The sequence below is a fragment of the Falco naumanni genome, chromosome 6 (assembly GCF_017639655.2).
Source record: "Falco naumanni isolate bFalNau1 chromosome 6, bFalNau1.pat, whole genome shotgun sequence".
Classification (NCBI taxonomy): Eukaryota; Metazoa; Chordata; class Aves; order Falconiformes; family Falconidae; genus Falco; species Falco naumanni.
Genome location: NC_054059.1, coordinates 53,471,658 through 53,492,941, shown reverse-complemented (window position 1 = coordinate 53,492,941; position 21,284 = coordinate 53,471,658). Strand labels below are relative to the sequence as shown.

Sequence of the window (21,284 nt, the reverse complement as noted above, 5' to 3'; positions counted from 1 at the left end):
CAGGGAAATTTTACTTCATAAAAACTGACTGGAAACAGTCCAGTTGATAGGAGGCACAAAACTGTGGTGACAAAGCTTTCTATATATAACTTTTAAATAATCTGAATAACAAAGTACACCAGATCATTTTTGCCTGAATCATGCATTAAGAGATCTTCAAATATTTACAATTAATTTGCATTAGACATCCTTCATAAAGGTTGAGGCTCTCTTCCATCTTCTTCCCTTTTTTCAGGTAAACTTCAGTTCAGTGTCAGCATAATATCTAGCACTTTCACACTTAAGTACTAGGACCAATGCCAATATGCAAAGGTCACACTGTAATACAAATCAAGTATTTTACATTGGTATCAAGTTTTCTTCCTTAGAATTCTGATATTTGAAGTTCTAGAAAGAAGTATTTGTATAAGCAGTCATATCAAAGCAGCTTTTGCAGTTGGCAGTAGTTTTCTCTCCTTTTCAATGTCTGCATTTCTTCCCAAAGCAAATTTCAAAAAATGAAAAAACGTAAGAGATGAAGCTCTAAGTGATGTGACCCAAAAACATGACTCTCATGTTTTTCTGTAGCTTTCAAAAATATATTCAAAGACTGTCACAATCAAGACTATTAAAATCCAAAATGTATTTTGAAAGACAGGTTACTTGTAAGATTCTAAATTCTATTTTGTTTAGCTAGGTAATTGATTTTTATTTTTTTTTTTGTAATCCCAGATGCTCTGATCATCCTGTAGGCCAAACCCTATGTCAGTAAGGATTCCCAGAACTAGGATGGATGTCAAGTGGTAGAATTCAAACTAATTACAGTACCTGAAAGAATCACAGTTATTGCCAGATAAAATAACTACTCTCTCAATTCTAAGTAGCTTTTACTGTGACTACTACTGCTTAAAGCTGACATTTTTTTATTTTAGGTGGTGCAAAAAAAAAAAAAAACAACCCAAAAAAACCCCACTAGATACAAGTGAAATAATGAGTGAAACGTGACTCCAGGCACCATACCATTAGGCCTTGCTAATTTTTCAATGGTGCGGTACTTGAACAGTCAGTACACCGCTCCATTTAGGGTTTTGCAAGTTTCAGGTACTAACCTATTTTGGAAACTTGAAAACAACTTGTGCCATGATAAACCATGACTTGCCATTTCATAGTACAAACTTCAGAATGGGTAGAGTGAATTCAGCTTTCAGCAGATCAATGTGAGGGAAAGGAAAAGTGAGTTTATTGCTAGGTACCAAAACAGGAAGATGGGCAGATAAAATGTACAATTCCAGTCTCATGGAAGTACATAAAAAGAGATGCAGCAGTAAGACCCTGACAGCCATTCTTCATGGCAACCAGATGAGTAGTTTATTTAAAGCTCGATAACAGCTCAGAAAAATGCCAAGGAGCTTCATCTCTAACAGTCAATGAAGAAATTAGTGACATTGGAAACACTTTTCAGTAAGCCTTTTCCACTGAGATTTCTCAGAATTATTGAACTGAAAAATTCTGGCAGATGACAGAGAATATAGGATAGCATACTAGTATCTAGTATACACTGGTGCAGGCAGTTGAGGGTATAAACAAGTCAACTGCATTAGCAAGCATCTTCAGTAGCAAAGCTCCAACTTGGTCTGAGCTATTTGAGCCACCATATCACGAATTATTCACATTTGGAAGAACAGCACTTCCTAACCAACTGCTTGTAGTTATGTATGAGGACTTGATGGAACTACCAAGAGCAGCTGCATTTGCCAACATCTGTGCCTGCCTGCCACATCACCGCTAGCCAGTAACATGGAGTTTCTGATTAAACAGCTCTTGACTTCTTTTAAAGGACAGAACCATTACACACCTTGTATGCACACTGAGGTCATGTACTCAAGAAAGCCTCACAACCAGCAATTCAGGCACAAACGTCAAGAGAGCTTACCACAGCTTTTTGTTAAGACATCAGCAGACACAAAAGCCTGCCAAGGACCAACATTTAGTCAAAATTAAAACTGCCAGGCCAGAAACATCCTACGTTGTCTTGCCAAGAAGAACCATAAGAGTAAATGGACTAAAATGTTACGCTTACATCTCCTTTCTGAGGAAAACTAAGAAATACAACATATGTTGTTGTAAGACATGTTAGAAGACACTCAATCTCAACAACTGTTGAGAGGTTCACGCTACCATGCATTCAAAGAACCTGAAAGCTTATCTGCTGAAGATTAACTCTGCATAATTAAGCTCTTAAACATTATTTTCAATCTTCTGGTCTGGATGCTTAGTGAATTATTTTTATACAACCGACTCTTTCGGAGTACTTACAGTCATTACAGGAATGTCTACATTTATTTCCCCTTTCAAAATTATTAATTACACAATATTGGTCAGGCTGGTTAAAATAATCACTCTTTTTGCTCACAACTTCTGGCTTCCTTCATGACTTACCAGGAAGAAAAAGCCTGGTAAATAATTTTGCTAGAACATCAGAAAAACAGTTTGTCAGAAGTGAGCAAACCATCTTCTGTAGACAATCCCCTTAAGAATACCCCAAAAAAAGGCAATCAATGCTTAAAGCACTTCATGACTTCTAATAATCCATTCATTTTAAGTAAAATTAATTATGATGATGTCATATCGCATAACAAGACAATCATAAAGGCTGAATAGCTAGGCCACTGGCTTGAAAATATGGTTCATGCATTACAATTAAGATCCTATAAGAAGTGACAAAAAAATAGTTCATACATACTATACAATCACTTTTTAATGGTGTCTGCACCAACACAGTCTTTGGGGATGAGAGTAAGGGACGCAGTTACAGGTGTTTTAGAATCTAAACTGCTACGAGTAATTTATGACACTGTATTTTTTGTCAGTAATATAAACTATGTACTTAGAAATCTGTATAATAGTAAACCCTCTGCAGTACATTTATCAATGCAACAGTAATATAAAAAGGGCCTGAAAAGAGTCAAAATAATGAGTCTTTCTTAGGTGTTAATAAACACAAATTCATTCTGTTCCCTGAAAACTCATCCTTACACTGTCAATCCAGAAGACAACTGCAGAAGAAAAAGCTCAACTGTGATACTCATGGAGTTGAGGCAGGGGTTCATGTTTTGCTTTGTTTTTGAAATCTAGAAACAGACACATACAAAGTCATTACAAGTTTGCAAGACAATACCAATGCTTCAGCTAACCAGAACGTATTTAGCACAGGCTTTATGCAGATACTGTGGAAAGAAGCTAGTCAAGCTCCAACTGTTAGGAAAATAATCAGGAGAGCAAGTGCCACTGTCCTACAGCAGAGAAGGAAAAATGTGATGCAAATATGGTCAAGGCCTCCTCCCTCATTCTTCATGTCAAGGTCCTAGTGCCTTAGCAATGTCTCCACAGTGCCTGTAAGGCAAAAGAAGAAAGGAGGCCATGACAGACTCCTTGAAGCAGTGATCTTTTAGGCATGCAGATAACTTTACAACTTAAATTGTACTTTCTTCCGTATTTATTGACTGGCAGGGCTTCAAATCTCACACGCTTTTACAAATCGCTCCACTTACCTAATTCTTCCCACTTAAAGCTAAATGCCTAACATGCATCCAATTTCTAGAGCTGAAGAGGCTTGTTCTTGATTAGCATTTCAGCAGTACAACTAAACAAGTGAAGTGTATTTAAAACCACATCACAATATTGAGGATTTTTCTAAAGCAATTACCTGCAGGTCCTGAAGGCTTAATTTTTTTCTGTCACAAAAAATAGTATATAACAAAAAAAAAAAATGGAAGCAAGTATAACACAAACTACTTCAGGATCCCTGAAGAGAAGGCAGAGTGGCTGAGAAGCATGTTAAAGACAACCGTCTTTCCGCAGGGACTGAGTCATCACTATCCTGTCCAGGAATTACTCCAGTCTACAGACGAGAAAGCATTATTCTTACCTTCTTCTCTCCTATGGAGCAGGCACACATGCACAAGGTGTGGGAGTTGCTAAGTATCAGAGATACAAAATTCTGTATTTGCTTTTATTTATAAACAAACCTTTTATTAGTCATTATTACAGCTAAAATAATCAGTCACTACTATCCAGGTCTAACTTTTTCACTCACTTAAGATTCCTTTATTTTTATAAATTTACATCCAAATTAATTTAATCCACAGAAGTCCCACAAAAAAAGAAGTGTAGTAGAAACACCATAGATGAAGATGCTACGACGTTGATAGGAATTTCGTGATTGAGGCCAGTTGTGACACCCAGTCACCGATTAGTAGGGCAAGGAGAAAAAAAACCCAAACATTGTTCCCTTTTATATATTGCAAATCTCAAACAGCAAAGAGGATTGAAAGTCCCATAAATTTTTCATTTGGAGCTTACTGCATCTAGGTAGATGAATGAAAGTGATGTCTCTTAGCAATGATATCTAGCAGTACAAAGGGCTTAATGACATCAGCTTCACACCTTGTATTAAATGTGCTTAAGAGACTAAGTAGGTGCAACTGCTTACTTTCCACTCAGTTACCAAACATGCACAAGATACTGTAAAATAATGACCATGCTGCCCTCTTACTCCCAAAAATGCTTTCAGATCAGAACTACAAACACTGGGAGATGAGGCGGGGATGTTGCAACTGCTTATGCTTGCAAATTTTTTCCTGAGGATGAACTATGGAATTTCTTACCACAGATTAGGCGGCTATTATAAGTTGGGTTCAAAAATAGAATAAGTGCATCCAAGTAAGAAAAATCCATTAACCATTTTTAACAGAAACAGCCTAATCAAGAAAAAAATATGGTGGCGAGCCACAGAACACTACATGTAATGACATTCCACTGACTGTATGCCCAATGCACATGCCCTGTCCTTATGTATTTCTTGAAGTATTCACTGCTGGCTACTGTTGTAGGTAGACTCTGATCCAGATGTCTGTTTTCACACTCTCACAAGACATACCCCCAACTGTTCTGAGTTAGGATAAAATTAGAACTACAGCTCAACCACTCTAATTTAGCTAAAGCATAAGGAGGACCAATTTCTTCTCCACAACAGTTATACCCTGGACACCTGTTAAAGTTAATAAAAGCTGCAGAGGAAGGCAAAGTTTAGCCATAAGTGATTGCTTTCCCCAGAAATTATTCTTAAAGGTATTACTTCCTTTGAAGAACAAGCAATTACAGTTAAGATTTATTGATTTCATAATTCCACTTAGAGAACTAAATTTAAAATAAACGAACCCCAAGAAAGTTCAGTATTCTATGAAGCGGATGTTTAAATAATCTGACTAGCTGATATCTCTCTGCACTATTCATAGTGAAAGGATTTGTTAAACTCAAAACGTGAGGTACAATCTTCTGAAAGTAATTCTGAGTCAAACAAGAAGCTGAGATGGTTAGTTCTGGAGAGTGACACTAAAACTGCTGTAAAAAATAGAAAAAAAAGAAGAAGAAACTTGCTACAGGTGCATCAGTCTGAAAGAAGAGCTGCTGATGTACCTTGATACAAGAGGGCTTGGCTTACCATGGAACTTCAAATCCCATAGACTGTTTCTTTCCAGACACTGTCATTTTGGTAATTTTTGGCACAATTTCAGATTCCATTCTGGCTGACTGGGAATCTCTTGCTTTTCCTAGTAATAGACAAAAAGTAAGTTTGAACTTAAGGTTGTAACTAACAAGTGTTAAATATAAAGTTTAACAAGTACATTACTTCTCTTCAACCTAAAGATACCAGTCTGTGATAATGAATTCCCACACTTCCATGTCTCACTTGCATATGTTACATTTTTATTCAAAATAATCTACAAACAGTTATATTCATTCACATGATACCTACACCATTCAAGAACTTTACCTTGCAGCAGTTCTGCAAGATGCCAGAAGCATTTCATGCAATATGAGGATGAAATGCTTTGCAGCTGCTCACTATCTGATCAGATTCTTATTTATAGAGTTCTTTTGCCTTAACACAGTTGATCCTCAAGGCTATAGTAAGGTAAAAAAACTCATGTCTGCCTCAGGTACTGCCAGAAGCAGCACAAGCTATGTGTGGGCTACCAGGCCTTCCCTGAAACCTGGAAACAGAGTTGTCTTGCACTGAATTACACCGAAGAAGCCAAGCAATACCCAAAAGCTAGCTAATTTAAAGGATGTTCAGAAATAATTACCAGAGTTGAGTAACTTAAAGGTATCAATTTGTACTGTAAGTTAAATGAAAACATGAGCACAGTAAAGTTCATTCTTATTTTTGTGAAACTACAGTTTCACAACTAATAACACTACAGCACTATTAGTTTCTTGTCAAGCTTTAAAAAAAGTAATAAAATATTTACACTGGGGAAGGGGTGTTTAAATAAAAGTAGTAAACTAGCTCTTTCCTTTTTCCGCAATTCCCTCTTTAATATGCTTTACAGCATTAGTGATGGCAGTGATACCTTGCATTCTGAAGGACGTTATACGCACAAGAAAGCAAACCAATAACCTGAATTCAGAATTTAACTAAAAGTTTTAAACAATCTTCATCTATGTATCTGAAAACTAGAAAAATGCTGATATTCTTCCAGTAATAGACCAATTCAGATAGCCAGAGTCAAATGAATACTTATTTTGAATAACACATTAATCTTTTAAGTATTTTAGAATACTGCTAAAAGATGAATTATTGGAGTCATTTGGTCCTACTCATTTAGGTTAACTCTATTGTGTACTGAAGTATGATGGCTACACCTTTAAAACCACAGAATAATATTGCTTTGTAGGTTACATATAACGATGTGGTCAAGGCTGCTGAAGATTTCAGGCAAGAAAATAGACTACTACAGGCATGTCTATAATAGCATACCAAAAAAGCTGTTGTGCAACTTTTTCTAAACAATCACACTATAGACAGAGACATTCTTATTTAACTGGTGACTTGGTCTTCATATCCCTCATTTGTCTTATCTGCTGTAACTGATTTCATTTATATGCCACCTAGAGATCTCTGGAAGAAGTAGTCTCTGCGTATTACTAGTACTTGCATATCAACTACACTGTAAATAAGGAAAAACAATAAGAGAAATAAAGGCAACAGCACAAATCATGGTTTACAATATTCAGAAATTATTTAACTGACAAAAAAATAGTGAAGACTCAGAATATAAAATTCTCAGACAGGGACTACTAGTTAAGCACAAAGATTCTGGTTCATCTTCAAGCTCCTACACAAATCACGTACAGCATTTTTGTAATAAGTAGTTAATCACTTGAGTTACAGTAAAAATTACTTTTCTTGCCAACTTGGTATGGTTTTTTCCACTTCAATTTTGAGAAGTTTCAAGCAGCCATGCCCTTCAACTGCCAGTTAAACATGAATGCTTTATTATCATTTCAAAGATGAATTACAGTTAATTCTCAGAAAGTACCATTTTTGAAATCTGGCTGCTAGGAACTAATAATTACAAAAAAACACAGTGATACTGAATGAAATTAGTTCAAAGAAGCCAAGATAACAATTCACATAACTTGAAAATAACTTGCAATCTATTAGCAATATTTGCTATATATGATCCAAAAATCAGGTCAAAGGTTTTACAAAAAACATCTTCTATAATCAATTTAGAAATTAAGCTTCACTCTGTACAAGTACTGTTGGGGTGTTTGACACTGATCTGTAGTTAAATGTACAAGGAGACAAAATACATTCAATGAACCAAGTTTTTTACACAAACCACAAAAATTTAACACTAGAGATCAGGAAACACTAGAAGTTGAAAGAAGATATAAAAATAAAATTAAAAAGCACAAGAGAATGTAAAGTAATTGTCCATCAATAGCACTAATAGTTGGGGAAGGGGGAAGTGTAATTAGTTAGTTTTATAAAACACTACTACTTCAGCATAAGTGGAGCAAGGAAGCAGACTAGGATCATATAAAGGCAAACCAAACCATAGAAGGTAATCCTGGAATAGTGGTATACAAATACATGCAAAGACAACACAAGAATTATTAGTAACACTACTGGCTGAAGAGTCAAATATAATTTTCTGACTTCAGTATTTTTATAACCAAGTACACTAAAAATCAAGCAGCACATTTGAGATAAGGACCAAGTCTGTCTTTTATGCACTGCAGGCACCACGAAGATTAATAATTATAGGCCTCATTACAAAGGGCACAAGGCTAGGAAAGCAGTATACTTTACTATCTAATCTATAGGGCACCAGAGAAAACCGCCTGATAAATTACCTGCTTTAGCAGGCAAAGCAAAAACTATTCAGCACTTAAGGATTTGCATATGATCTGTTCTGTTAAATTGCACCTTGGAACTAAAAGGAAGTCAATGCCCAATGGTGATACAATTCTTAGAACACTTCTTAATCAACAATCAGAATATCCTATGGCAGCTGAAGTGCACTACAAACCTGGAAGAAGTGTAGGAGCAGTAATTCCAATTTGATTAGGACAAGAGCACTGGTAAGGCATATTAACCTCTAAAGGGAAAGGATACAAAGGACATATAAGCACAAAGCCTTTCTTGTCAAAAAAGGTTCTTCACACTTACTGTCATTTGAACATTCTTAAACACACACCTAAGTAAATCGATGACAATACATTTCCTAAATCAAGAGTACACATAAAATAAAAACACAGATACATCTTTCATAAACTCCTAAAGAAGCCCAAACACCTCTTTGCTACTTTTCATTACTCTAGCATTGCAAGAAGTGAAAGAGTGGATAATATGCATCTAAACGAACTGACTGGCCAATGGCGTCAAATTGCAGAGCAAGAGATTTTACTGAACGGGACGCTCCATAAAAATTCTGGCAATTCACTAACTTAACATTAGGAAAATTAAAGAAATTTACCTTCCATGAAAACAGAAAGCAGTCTGGTCACACATACTAATTTCAAGAAAGTCAAACTATGTTTTTGTAGAATTCTGTTATTTACTGCAGAACTCTAAACCTTAAAAAATGATTATTTTTTTACCTTTCATTATTGTAGTAGATATTACCTTCATACCTTTAAAAAATGTAAAGGCTTGTCAGCACCATAGTTCTCACAATTCAGAAAGTTTAACACACAAACTTCTAGCCTATTTTAAGCAAAGCTGTTTTCAGACAGGTATTTGGTATTTAGACTGTACTGACAGAGTACTTAGACTAAAGCATACTGTAGCTACGAGTCAAATACCATTACAAAACAAAACATGCATTGATACAATTTGTCTCAGTATTAAGTTAGGATAAGCCTAATACCCAAGGGTACAGACAGACCTGCACTGCCGTTACTCCAGTACAACTATGGTAGTGTGCAACAACTTGACAGCCAAAGCTCTCTTCCCTTTACTATCCTTCTGTTTGCTTTTACCTTTCCTGTAACTGCCAGTTGGCCTTCTGACTTAAAATCCTTTTGATTTAGTCAAAAATTAATACTAATGACACATGCTATAATGTAAAAATTATTAGGAGTATAACCCCAAAATCTGATGACACAATAATGTATTTGCATACTGACAAACAGGACACAGATACACACATATATATGCAGGAAGCAAGTAAAACATTGGGGCAGTCTTTAAAAATTAGAACAGTCTTTCTGGGTGTTCAAGCTGGAATAGCAAAAGTGTATGGGTATAGTCAAGCATTTTCCTTTACTGTAAGCAAGTCCCTAGATTTTGGATCTCCTTGTAAAAATGGTTGTTAAGGAGTACCCGTAAAAGATTTGAACAAACAAAAGATTATTTGGGCTTCTTTATCATACGTAACAGGCTTGAGAATTTCTTTTTTCAGTTTTTGTTCATTTATATACTTACATTGAAAGTAACGGGAAGATAAAAATTGGTCTTTAATTCTGTTGAAGATTGGGAAGTTAAGTGTCAGTACTTGGAAGAGTTGATCGTCAGTCTACTCTGTTTAGAGGTGTAGTAGTTTAGAGGTGCATAAAACCAGCAGGAACCTGTTAAACCATCATCTCAAGAAAGACACCAAGTGAAAGTTTATACCAAGTGAAACAGGGATACTGGCAGATTTGGAGAAATGCATACTAACAGTGGGTTTTTAAACCCACACTGGCTCCATTCAGATGGCCATACCTTTTCAACAAAAGAAAGAAAATGCCATTTTTGATTCCCATACACAGAGGCTTCTCCTCCCAATTTGTCTTCCCCTCATCAAATTTTATTATGGCACTGAAACTTTAAGCTGAAGGATACCATTGCACAGAAAAGCCTGCTTCTGGTAAGATGAACCAAAATTTTTAATATACCTGAATCTAGCTTGAAAAAAACAAGGAAGGAAGAATACCAACGTTAGGCATGTCCTCAGTCTGTGCTTTTTCAGATAGCAACGCCATTTAAATAAATCCATGTCTACATACAAAACAACTACTAGCAGTATATCAGTACCGGCAAAGGAATGCACCTTGAAGGTGCTAATTAACTGTGGCCAGATTGCAGTTTCTTTTTCTTTAAAGTTTTAAGTCTTTTACATGCTTTTGTAATTCCTACCTGGTTTATACTGATTCATCTGTTTTCAAAAGTGGTATGAGCACTTGAAGAAAGCTGCATACTATTTCGATTTTGAATAGGGTCTGGGAAGCCTAGATGCTATTGACACCAGAATTAATTTACTTAAGCAAGTTCTCCTAGGACTGTCTAAACCTGCATTGTCATTGAAAAATATACACATAACACCATGCCTTCATATCTAGAAGACACAGTTTGCATCCCTTACTCTGCTACAGACTTTCTATATAACCACAACCAAGCCACTTACAACTTTGTCTACCATCATACAGCAACAGCCACCAATTGCATAAAAGAAAAAAGACAGCACACTGGTTTTGTGCACCATGTCATTAGTTTGTTCCAAGTATGTCTCATGACTCACTGATTAAAAAAATAATTTTAATACATTACTGGCAGTGTAACTATTGACCGTATCAGTAGCAGCAGAGACAGAACTGTGTCTTGTCTGTCCTTGAAAAGCAGACTTAATAACTGAGGTCTCTATCAAGATAATAGTTCCCTTCCTATATGCGGTGCTATGTTTTAAAACTGATTTTAAGGCCCTACAATTGTGAAAAATATTCCAAATACAGACTACACGAGACAAGCAGATGTGGAGATGCCAGCCTGATGACACAATTTCATGCTCAGAAGCATGTATCATCTGTTTGCCCATACATGTGGGTTTATACTAACATCTAATACATCCACCCATCACTGTAATGAGCTACTTCAAAATTGTGACTGTAACCTATCCCAGCTGACAGATTTCAAACTGTTTATATGCTTCTATGCCACAAACCTCACCAGCTTCTAGCCTTTAATCTGCCTTAAAAACAGTAGCATTGCATTTTTCTCCCTTCAAATTTCACAGTACGCAGGAAAAACAGTAACATAAGGAAATAGAAAAATTCATTTAATAAAGACATACACTATTTATTTTTTTATAATTCAAGTGAATTATTTGACACTCAAATTCTACAAAATGCCATAGGACATGACAGCAATTTGCAGTACAGTTTGTCACAGAGCACGCTGGATCTTCAGTGACAATGGTACTGAGTATTAGCATTATCAACACATCACAGTGCTGGGAATATCAGAAGTTCAGGACTCAGTCATTTCCCATCAGTACATACCATGACTACTGAACTCAGAACACCTCAGATTTCCTAAATTAACACAGTTCACTAACCTTTAAAACACTATGCCTGCATACAATGTGATGTGCACTCATCCCTACAGCTCATCATTTAAATTTGGCTGGATGTAACAGATCAGTGACAGTCTGTAGCATATGTGAGAAGGAAGTTCAACACGCAGAAACTGTCTTATGGATATATATAAAGCAATACTGGACAAATGGGAAAAAATAAATTACTTAGAAAAGTCTTCCTACTCTTCTATGATCCTAGCCCTCCAAGGAGCACCTCTGATAGCAAAAACCAACCACTTAGCTCTAATAAAAATGTCACATGAAAAAATTTCAAAATAAAAGGTTTATTTAGTATTTAAAATTATACTAGTTCAAAACACCCATTTTTAGGAAAACACATGACATACTATCATGAACTGCCAATATACAAATGGATGCTACCGAACATCTATAGCACTTATAAAAGTAATGCAACAGTCCAAAGTAACAGAGAAGGCAACTTGCTAAGTCACTCCCTAGGGCTGAGGTACAGCCATTCTAAAGATATTACTGAAAACAATTCTCCAAACAAGAGCACTGAACTTTTTCTTTTTAAAAGAAGGTTATTTCCTAATAGAAACCAGTCAGGGGTTTTCCAGGTAACTTCGTCTTGTTGTTATAGCTATTCTATTCTCTGCAAAGTTTCGAATGGTGAATATGACTTTTTTTTTTTTCTTTCATGAACTTGGGAGTATGCATTTTCATTGAAAAATGCTGAAAATAAAAATGTCTACTTGCACCTGATTACAAGAATGTTTTGAAGGTTTTTGATACAGCAGGCTATTGAGTGATATGCTTGAATATCACCAACATGGGCCAGCTCTCTGTGGCCTGTAATACTCAAACAGCACAACTTGCTACCCCAAGACTGATGTTCCAGAAACAGTTTGCTTCACCACATGCAGCTGCAACAACTGGATGCGCAGTAGGCACAGTGAGATGCACTGGCAGCCTCACCTGTTAGATTTAGCTTGCACTTCTCATTGCTCAGGCTTTACTTTCAATGCTTGCAACTTTCAGCAAGTTGAACTCTTCAGTCAAAAAATAAATTTGCTCAAGTGAGGTATCTGTCTGGGGATGACTTCCCCCCCCCCCCCCCCCCCCCATTCCAGACAGGGAGAATAGGGAAACCGGAAGAGAAAATATCAGACAGAACAGTTTATTTTCAAAAATGGCACCTGAAGAAAAGACTCTCTGCATAAATTAAATACTTCAAGTGATCTTTCCACCTTCTGAAAATCCACTCAATTTGGCCTTAGAAAACAGTTTGCATATGCTCTTACAGCTTAAGTTTTAGCAATTAAATCCCCAAAATACTTCATCAACATTCAATATGTAGCTGTTGTGGCCATTTTTGAGCAGGCTAGACTCTGTTGGGTCACCTGAGAGCAAACCCTACCTCTCCCTGTGGTCTCCATAGTTTACTACCACATCAGGAAACTGGAGGCATCAACCTGGCTCAGAGAATCACAAAAACAAAAACAAAACTGGGGGGCAAGGGGCATAAAATCGAACAGTATAGTAAAGCACTGACAAGCAACAAAACGAGCTGATTATCAAGGACAGGCACAGACTACAAGAATGAAAAAGAATAAAGCAGAGTTGAAATGAGAGCTACAGTGACCACAAAAAAATTGACAGTATTCGTTAACTAACTTGGGGAAAAGCCGCATGTAAGGAGATGGAGAAAGTGCGACGTCACACACTCAGTGGCAAGTTACGTGCAGAGCTAAACATGAAACAAAGGAAGCAGAAGAGGATCAGAACTGAAAATGATCGCAAACTATCGGTGGATAAAAGTAAACATAGAAAACAATCATGGCCAACGACTGGAAAATAGGTAGGAAACTGGAAATGGCTAGACAAAGGGTTTGGAATGATAAAGTGGAAAAAATGGAACAGTAATGAAAAACTTGGAATGACATGAGGAAATTTTGTGTTTAGGGCACAAGTAGGAATTAAACAAAAAAATCTGAACCTAACTAAATAAATGGAAGGATTTAATTTCAGGACAGAGACACTGACACTAATCAGGTTGAAGTGGATGGCATGCAATGTGTTATAACAAAGCAGTAACACATTTCCTCTCCTGCCTGGAACTTCGCCAAAATTTCTGGAGTCTCACCACTTCTAGTCATCAACACTTCCTCCCTGACAGAAGCCAAATGATACAGAATATTGCAGTCAGCTACTGCTGTGTTCCCTTGCTCTTCCTCCCTGAAACAAACATCTTCCCATACAACTTTTCTGGCCATCAAGACTTATCAAATTACATGCATTCAAACACTCAAACAACATTACCTATTAAAGCTATTTTTTCTCTGTGACTCTATTGCAATCATTCCATTGAATGGTGTTCATTTACAGTATCTGATGTCCCACAAAAATCTAATGTCTCTCACAATGGTATATCTTTTAATATAAAACATTTTACAGACCTCTGTTACAACAGCGAGCATTCAGCGTTTCAGCAAATTGAATTTGTATGTCTCAAGATCTAGATGCTTAATACAACGTTCCAATCAGTAGCTATCTCTAAGAAGTTATGTTTAAGCAACACACATCAACAAAGGAATACATAGTTCAGCTCTGTATGTAGACCATTGTCATGGTCTTTCCAGAAACATGGATAATTGGTCTGCTTTACATTCACAGTTAATACATTAAGGGAAAGGCACTGTCACTGGAGTAAAACTCTCAAGATTTCCAGTTTCACTAGGCCAACGCCTCCGATGTAAAGGAATGGAGATCTGCTGTACAGAAAGGCAGACTTGGGGCGGGGTGTGTATGTGTCTGTTTTCTAGAGATTACCCTAACATCAGCTGCCTCCTTTTGATGTTTCTGATACGTAAACATGTAAGGTCCAATAGGAATTCACAACAATCAAAACAGTGACTTTCTCATCCGTCAAGTCTTTGAAAAGAATGTCCCTGCGGTATTTCTCATACCTACTGCTTATAGTTAAATGGACTAAAATCCAGTCCTTCACATAATCATATCTCAGTACAACTCATCCTGTAACTACTGAAACCTTATTTGTGGGAGGTGTATTGTTTTGCACTCTAGCAATGCCAACAATGCCCCTTTTCTCAATCCGTAACTGAAGCTACAATCTGCTGTAAAAATAATTTATTAGACATTTGCAGTTGTTCTGTAACAGCACCTTTATTCTCCCACACATACACAACTGTAAGTCGTTGGTGGTGTTTTCTAATTCAACGAATTTTTCTTAAATGACTGTGAATTGTCTTTCACTGGGATTTAGAAAAAGCTCAGTCTGGTATTTCTGAAGTGCAATTTCTTACCATAAATGGTCATGTAAAAAGCAGCGTCAGCACTATTGGCAGAATAACCCTAAAAAGATAGCCCCTTTAGCCAGTCACTTAGTTGAACAGAATACAGAGTCCATGCAAATTACCTGAATTTCTGTTAAAACCCTGGCCCAAAATGAGTATGTAAAACTGAAAGTACAATACGTACATTCTATTACAATCATATTTAATTTCCAAAAATAACACAGACAGCAACTTCAAGTTTAATTCTTAACTAGTATTATAATGCCAGAGGATGGTGCTATTTGCCTGCACATCATCCAGGTAATTCAGAAACATCATCATGCCTTTTACACACTGATGTTACCTACACAAGTACATCCCTGTTGACTGTGCTGCAGGAGTGGCAAGGCATTTTACAGAAGAAACCTTTCCTGATCCACAACTTCTATTTAGGCACCAAGATGACTTCAGTATGAAACAGATATTTAAATAGAAGAACAGTGAACAAGAAAAGCATACCAGCAAAACTGATGGTATACAAAAAGTAAAATCATCTCGTATCTGTTCAACTTTTCCACAATTGTTCTGCAAATTTCTCTAAAAACTTGACGAGATGGCCTTTTAAAGTTGAAAAACAAAAAGAAATAGTATTTACTAGTCCTGCCCCACTAAGTAGGTTGAAGCTGCAAGTATCTTCATAATGTCTAAGTTCCAGAAAGTTGTATCTTGCAAACTTTTAGTGTAGTGAGAACTTCAAGGTAAGATTAGCTGAAACCTTATTAAATTTTGTTTAGGTTTTCTGGATTCTCAACTCTCTCATTCTGCTGGTGACATTACAACCACACTAGACCTTGACTGGGCCAGATAGCTGGCATATCTGTAGGAGAATCAATCAATTTTTCTCTTACAAGTCAGTCAAATTTGCAAATTTTAACTTGTCTATTCATTCACCTGTTTCTCTGAAAAGTTAGCCCTATATAAGAAAAATATATTTACTTGATGTCTTTCCACGATTTCAGGGACGGCAGTGCCGCCTGCAATGTCACAGCATAGGACACATTTCAGACTGGAATATTTGTGGCTTCTGAAGACCAAAACAAGAACCTAATCACGTATCAAGAATTTACCAGCTATTGAAAAAAAACATTTAGGGACTTATGTACGACACTATTTCAAAGAATCAAAAATTTTCAACAGATTGAGTATGGTTTAGAGTAACAAAAAAAAAATAATAATCAAGGTCCAGCAATACAGCAATTATTGAAAACACTATGTATACATACACACCCTTACGGTAAATTGAAACACAAATGCATTTAATAACAAAAAACAGGAACTGGTCATGAGTACAAGGGAGACAGAATCACTCACTGACACTGACTTTTGCATTTCTGCCTGCAAGATTACAGTAATTAAACAGCAAATCCAGAGAGATGTCTCTTTTTAGTTGTTTTTTTTTCCCTTAGAAAGACAAAAGATAGACATACTCTACTTCCTATTTTACAAAAAGTCAGCCAAAGACTCCAGTTTTGAAAGCTTTACCTATCATGAAGACAAAAGGAAACGACAGTATGCATTATAATTTAATTAAAGGTGAAGACAGTAGGAATGGTGGTACACGATTGCCAACAGAAACGGGACTCCAAGCAATGCCTTTTACTCTGGATGAAAAAAAGCTTCCAAAGGAATAAGAATAAGCAGTGAAATAGGAACTGGCACGCTACATGTAATAGGTGCTCTCACTTTTTAAGGCAGTCTAGCAGAGCAGTATCTGCCTGCGGGCCCCCAAGACAATACGAATTTTTTGCAGAACAAGTATTTGTAGCTGTGCACATGGATGCCTTAAGTTACTAACTATCGTAAATAAAATTTTTGAAGAAAAAAAATCACAAGAACTAATAACACAGCTGATAGCTGACAAGCTCTAAATAAAGAACTTCCAGACCTAGCATCTGATACACCCCTGATCACAAAAAAGCTGTATTAGAGGACTGAAATACGATAATTTACAGCGTTTTACAAAACTGCATAGCTCAAAGGTACTGTTTACTTGAAAATCCTACCTTTTTTGCTATTCCAATGTCTCTTAATATCCAAAAATTAAGCAGCTACTGGAAATGTATAGCCTTGTAAAAATTTAAAGGATACATTAACTGAGTCTATTTCAAAAAGCTGTGAAATCTTAAACAGTTTAATACACACATTTAAAAGCCACCTGAACAATTACTTTGAAGAGAAAAAAATGTTAAATGTTCGGATTTTTGCCATTTTTAATGTATCAGAAAAAATAAATGTTAAGAAAGGACAACCTGGAAACAAAAGGCATTAAAAATGCATTGTTCTCCTTTGCACATGTAAATTCGGTAAAGTTAAACATTTCACACAATCTGTTCAAAGAAAATTTGCTGAGTGAACTTACACCTTTTATAGTACTTGTTTTACTAGGACTAAATGTAAGATAATGAAGCAAAACACATACACTTATCAAACCAAGCAAAATAATTAACAAGGTGCTGTTTTTCCTTTGGGTTTTTTTCCCCCCTCCAAATTGAGACTAATATTGACCAAGTACCCACTCTTCCCCTCCTTAACTGTTCCAAGATTTCAGAATAAGGGGGCAGAGCTTTATGCCATTAGTTCAATCTTCCATTATTCCTCAACTACAAAATATTAAGTAGCTTTAAAAAAAACCAAAAACTTAGCTGTGAGATTACAGTTCTTCAGCAGAAATTTCAGAAACACTACTTCAGAGTTTTAACACTTTTTCTTATATTCTATTCAACCTAATTAAAAAGAAATGAGATTTATAAATTATTTCTATGTAGATGGGGCAGTAAGTACTCTGTAGACATTAAACATCAATTTAAAAAAGATAACATCAGGAGAAAACACTTGGGATTTCTTCCTTCTAGCTGAATTTTGTTTTCAGTATGTTCTTACATCACGAAGCCAAAGGCTGCAGGTACACCACCAAACAAGCCATTTCTACAATATGCTCGCAACCTACCAACTCAAAGATCACATTTCACAGTGTGTCATTATTTAGCAGTGTGCTCTCTCCATTTTTTATATTAGATACCACCTAAAATCAGAACATCTTCCCATCTTACTCCTCTCCTTAATGCTATTTTCCACTCATGGTGGAACATCAGAAGAGAAACAAAAGGAAGTTAGGCTTAAAAGCCTGATCAGGTTTGCGTATCTACCAGTTTTTGGTACTCTATCCACAACAGAGGATATGAAGACGTGTTATTCAAAGTGACTGCTCCCTACTGGAAAAGACCTTGACTGGTCATAACTATTCTAGAAAACCAACATTTTTATTTTGCCTTCCTACTAGGGTTCAAAGCTCATCTTTTCTGATTATAGCTAGACATCACCAGTAGCAGCCCTTGCTGGTACACTTTCCAGATATTCCTGTGCTGTAAAGGACTTTTTGCTGTATGTACCTTCTAAACTTGAGCAACTGTCATTTGGAGACAAAGAGTGCAATCGCAGTTTTGTCCTCAGTGCTACACAGATGAAAGTTCAATAGATGCCACACAAACCTACTCAACAGCAGCTGTTTATAACAAAAGACAAATAATAACTAAATACATCTATATGAGAGGATGAGCACATTCTCAAAGCATGGCTTGAGATGCAAGCTGTTAGATAAAGCAGTTTGAAACTACTAAGGCATACTTTACTGCCACATAATTTTCTTCTCGTTTGTTTCTGTCAGATTTTCTGTTTGTCTTCTCTGTAGTATCAACAGGTTTCAACATCTACTTTTGCTGCTTCCTTTAATTCTAGTTGAAGGCATCCTGCTCATTTCCTAAATAAACAGAATTAGTTTGCCACACTGCTATCTTGCCTTGTTCCTACTCATTGAGGAAGGGCAAAAATGCAGAGGAAGCAATGGCTATTAAAAAAATACAAGTAACAGAGAAAGAAAAACTTTAGCATTCTTTGTGATTTAAATGTGTTTGTGGTAACACATTTACAGACAAAGAATCTTTGAAACCTAAGTGTGAAACTGCTGAAGACTTCTGAATCTAACTTGCAAAACAAACTCAAGCTATAACAATGCAGCAGGCTCATGAAGCGTACTTGATTTATCTGCAGTCAGGAAATTTTGTAGTATTAAAAACAATGTATTAGCGGCGGGGGAGCAAACAAGTTCTAACATCTATTACTACAATTTGAGAGACAAATCTTAAGCTATCTGAAAAGCCGCAAAGGAAATTTTCCTGGACCACCACTGTATACCATGCTGTTTGTACACTTAGCCTACAACAGATCATACACCAGAAAGACATCATTCCATAAGAAACACATTACGGATGCTACCAGTAACAGTGGACATTAATAGGGATTTGGTGAATCTAACATTAATTAGACAATTAAGCTGACAGTAGGGCTTTCAGTAGTTAACTGATATAAAATCATAGCTCTAACTGTATTTATCAGGGAAACCACTGCAAGGAGAAGTAGAGATACTGGCCAAGATGAAGCAAGCAAAGTAAAAGCAAGCTACCTGACATACATAGCAACATACATTTGAGAAGCAAAATTCATTTAAAAAAACCTGTTCTACATTAAAATTTAGGAAGAGATTATAAAAATTACCCCACAGTTCAGCATAAGAAATGTATTCGCTTACATTGTTTTCCCTTAAAAAGGAAACTTTGTAAACTTACCAAGGTTTCCCTTTCTAATTGCAGTATGTTTGACACTATCTGCATTACTTATCTACACTTACATTATTTATATATATATTATTACTCTGAAAATGTCTTTATTCCACATTTTCCTATGAACCCCTCTGGTTCCAGCCAAACATATCTGCATTCCAGAGATATCAGAGATGAACCTGTTTAATTAAATCTAGAAAAAATGCAGTTTGAACATGGCCATAATCTGAATAAGGGAGACCTGTATTTGGAAAATAACAACCTATGACAGATGTGACGGGAAACACAGCATTGCAAGCTCTATTCTTCATTGCCAAAATCATTTGGAGACACAAACTGATTTATAAAATGCTGTATAACTGAGTTTAGAAGAAAAAAATAATATAGTAAAATATAATCTGTAGTTTTAAATAAGCTTTGCAAGATTTAGCAGATGGAAATGAATGCCAGGAAAAGTTCATTTGACAGTCTAAAGAAGTGCATTTCACTCTATCGTAACTTTAGAGGGGAAAAATTCCATGGACTCAAGTTCATTGCTTAATGTTTTCCTTTGATGCAGTGAAAGTAATTAAGACATTTCACATTTACAGGAGTACCTGTAAGCACATAAATAGCATACACAACCTTACAATAGTTTGTATACATGTTATCAGAAAAATAGCACTGAAAACATACAATTCCAATTGCATTTTTGCCTTGAAAAATGTTTACTTAAAATCTTTAATATTTTCCTTCCTTTTTTTCAACTTAGGCACAGCACTTGGTGTATACGGAGTTTCACACTTGCTTAGTTGACAAGCAAAGTTAGTCATTTTCCTGTTTATGTGGGTCAGCAATAGGGAAAACATTAAAAATTGGAAAATGTGATTCTAAAACCACAAAAAAAATGGTAAAAAGGACTCAAACAAGGAGTACCCAAAACAACTTCAACTCATATTTTGGAATTAATTAGATATAAGATTTCCATTTACACCGAGCTTTTATATGCAGTACAAATACTGAAGAACTGAAGCAACAACCAGTCAAAGCTCTTCCATGTCTCTGTGAACTGGGCATCACAGCTTCTGCAGGAACAGGTATTTTCCATAGTGGAGTTACCTACTTTTTCAAACTTTTGGCTTTTTAACCATGAATCTCTACCAGAGATTCTGACAGTAGACTCAAGGGTTTTATGTTTAATGGCCATTTCTAGTCTCACAAGTATAACAGAAGGGAGGAACCTGGTATTTTAAGTATTTATAACTGTCCACTCTGAAGACCAAAACACTAGCTTTATGGAAGAATACAGAAGCTGAGGAGATGAAAAACACAAAATTTTGTCACCCAAGAACAAACCAGTTCAGGTGCAAATCAGGGCACATTAAGCAGTGCATGAATGGCATTTCTGTTGATATGTGGCATAATAACTAGACTACATAACTGATGTTTTATAACAATATTGATTCACACAGAATAAAAAAAAAAAAGTATGATACTGCAGAAATACATCCAGATAACAGTAGAGAGATAAAGCAGGTATTGCTAACAAATTTTACAGGGAAGGAACAACAGTGTTTGTCGTGAGAGACACAGCATAAACAGACATTGTAATTTTGTGGTCTAAGCTTGCATTTTTACACCTACCTGGCTTCCCCCCATTAACTTAATTTCTGAATTTCTACATGTGTTTCCTGTTAGCATTCAAG

General features: G+C 36.1%; 1 protein-coding gene across 5 annotated transcripts in view; it reads right to left on the bottom strand.

Moving 5' to 3' along the window:
* The window catches only part of HBS1L (HBS1 like translational GTPase), a 61,113-nt gene that overhangs the window by 21,502 nt on the left and 18,327 nt on the right, over positions 1-21,284 (bottom strand). For 4 of the 5 annotated variants that reach the window (XM_040597512.1, XM_040597510.1, XM_040597511.1 and 1 more), the window contains one exon: positions 5,483-5,591. In XM_040597512.1, coding sequence (XP_040453446.1) covers positions 5,483-5,591 — 109 coding nt within the window. Of the gene's footprint in view, positions 1-5,482; positions 5,592-9,760; positions 10,803-21,284 lie in introns of those variants that run through there. The other variant, XM_040597515.1, reaches the window with a different exon arrangement.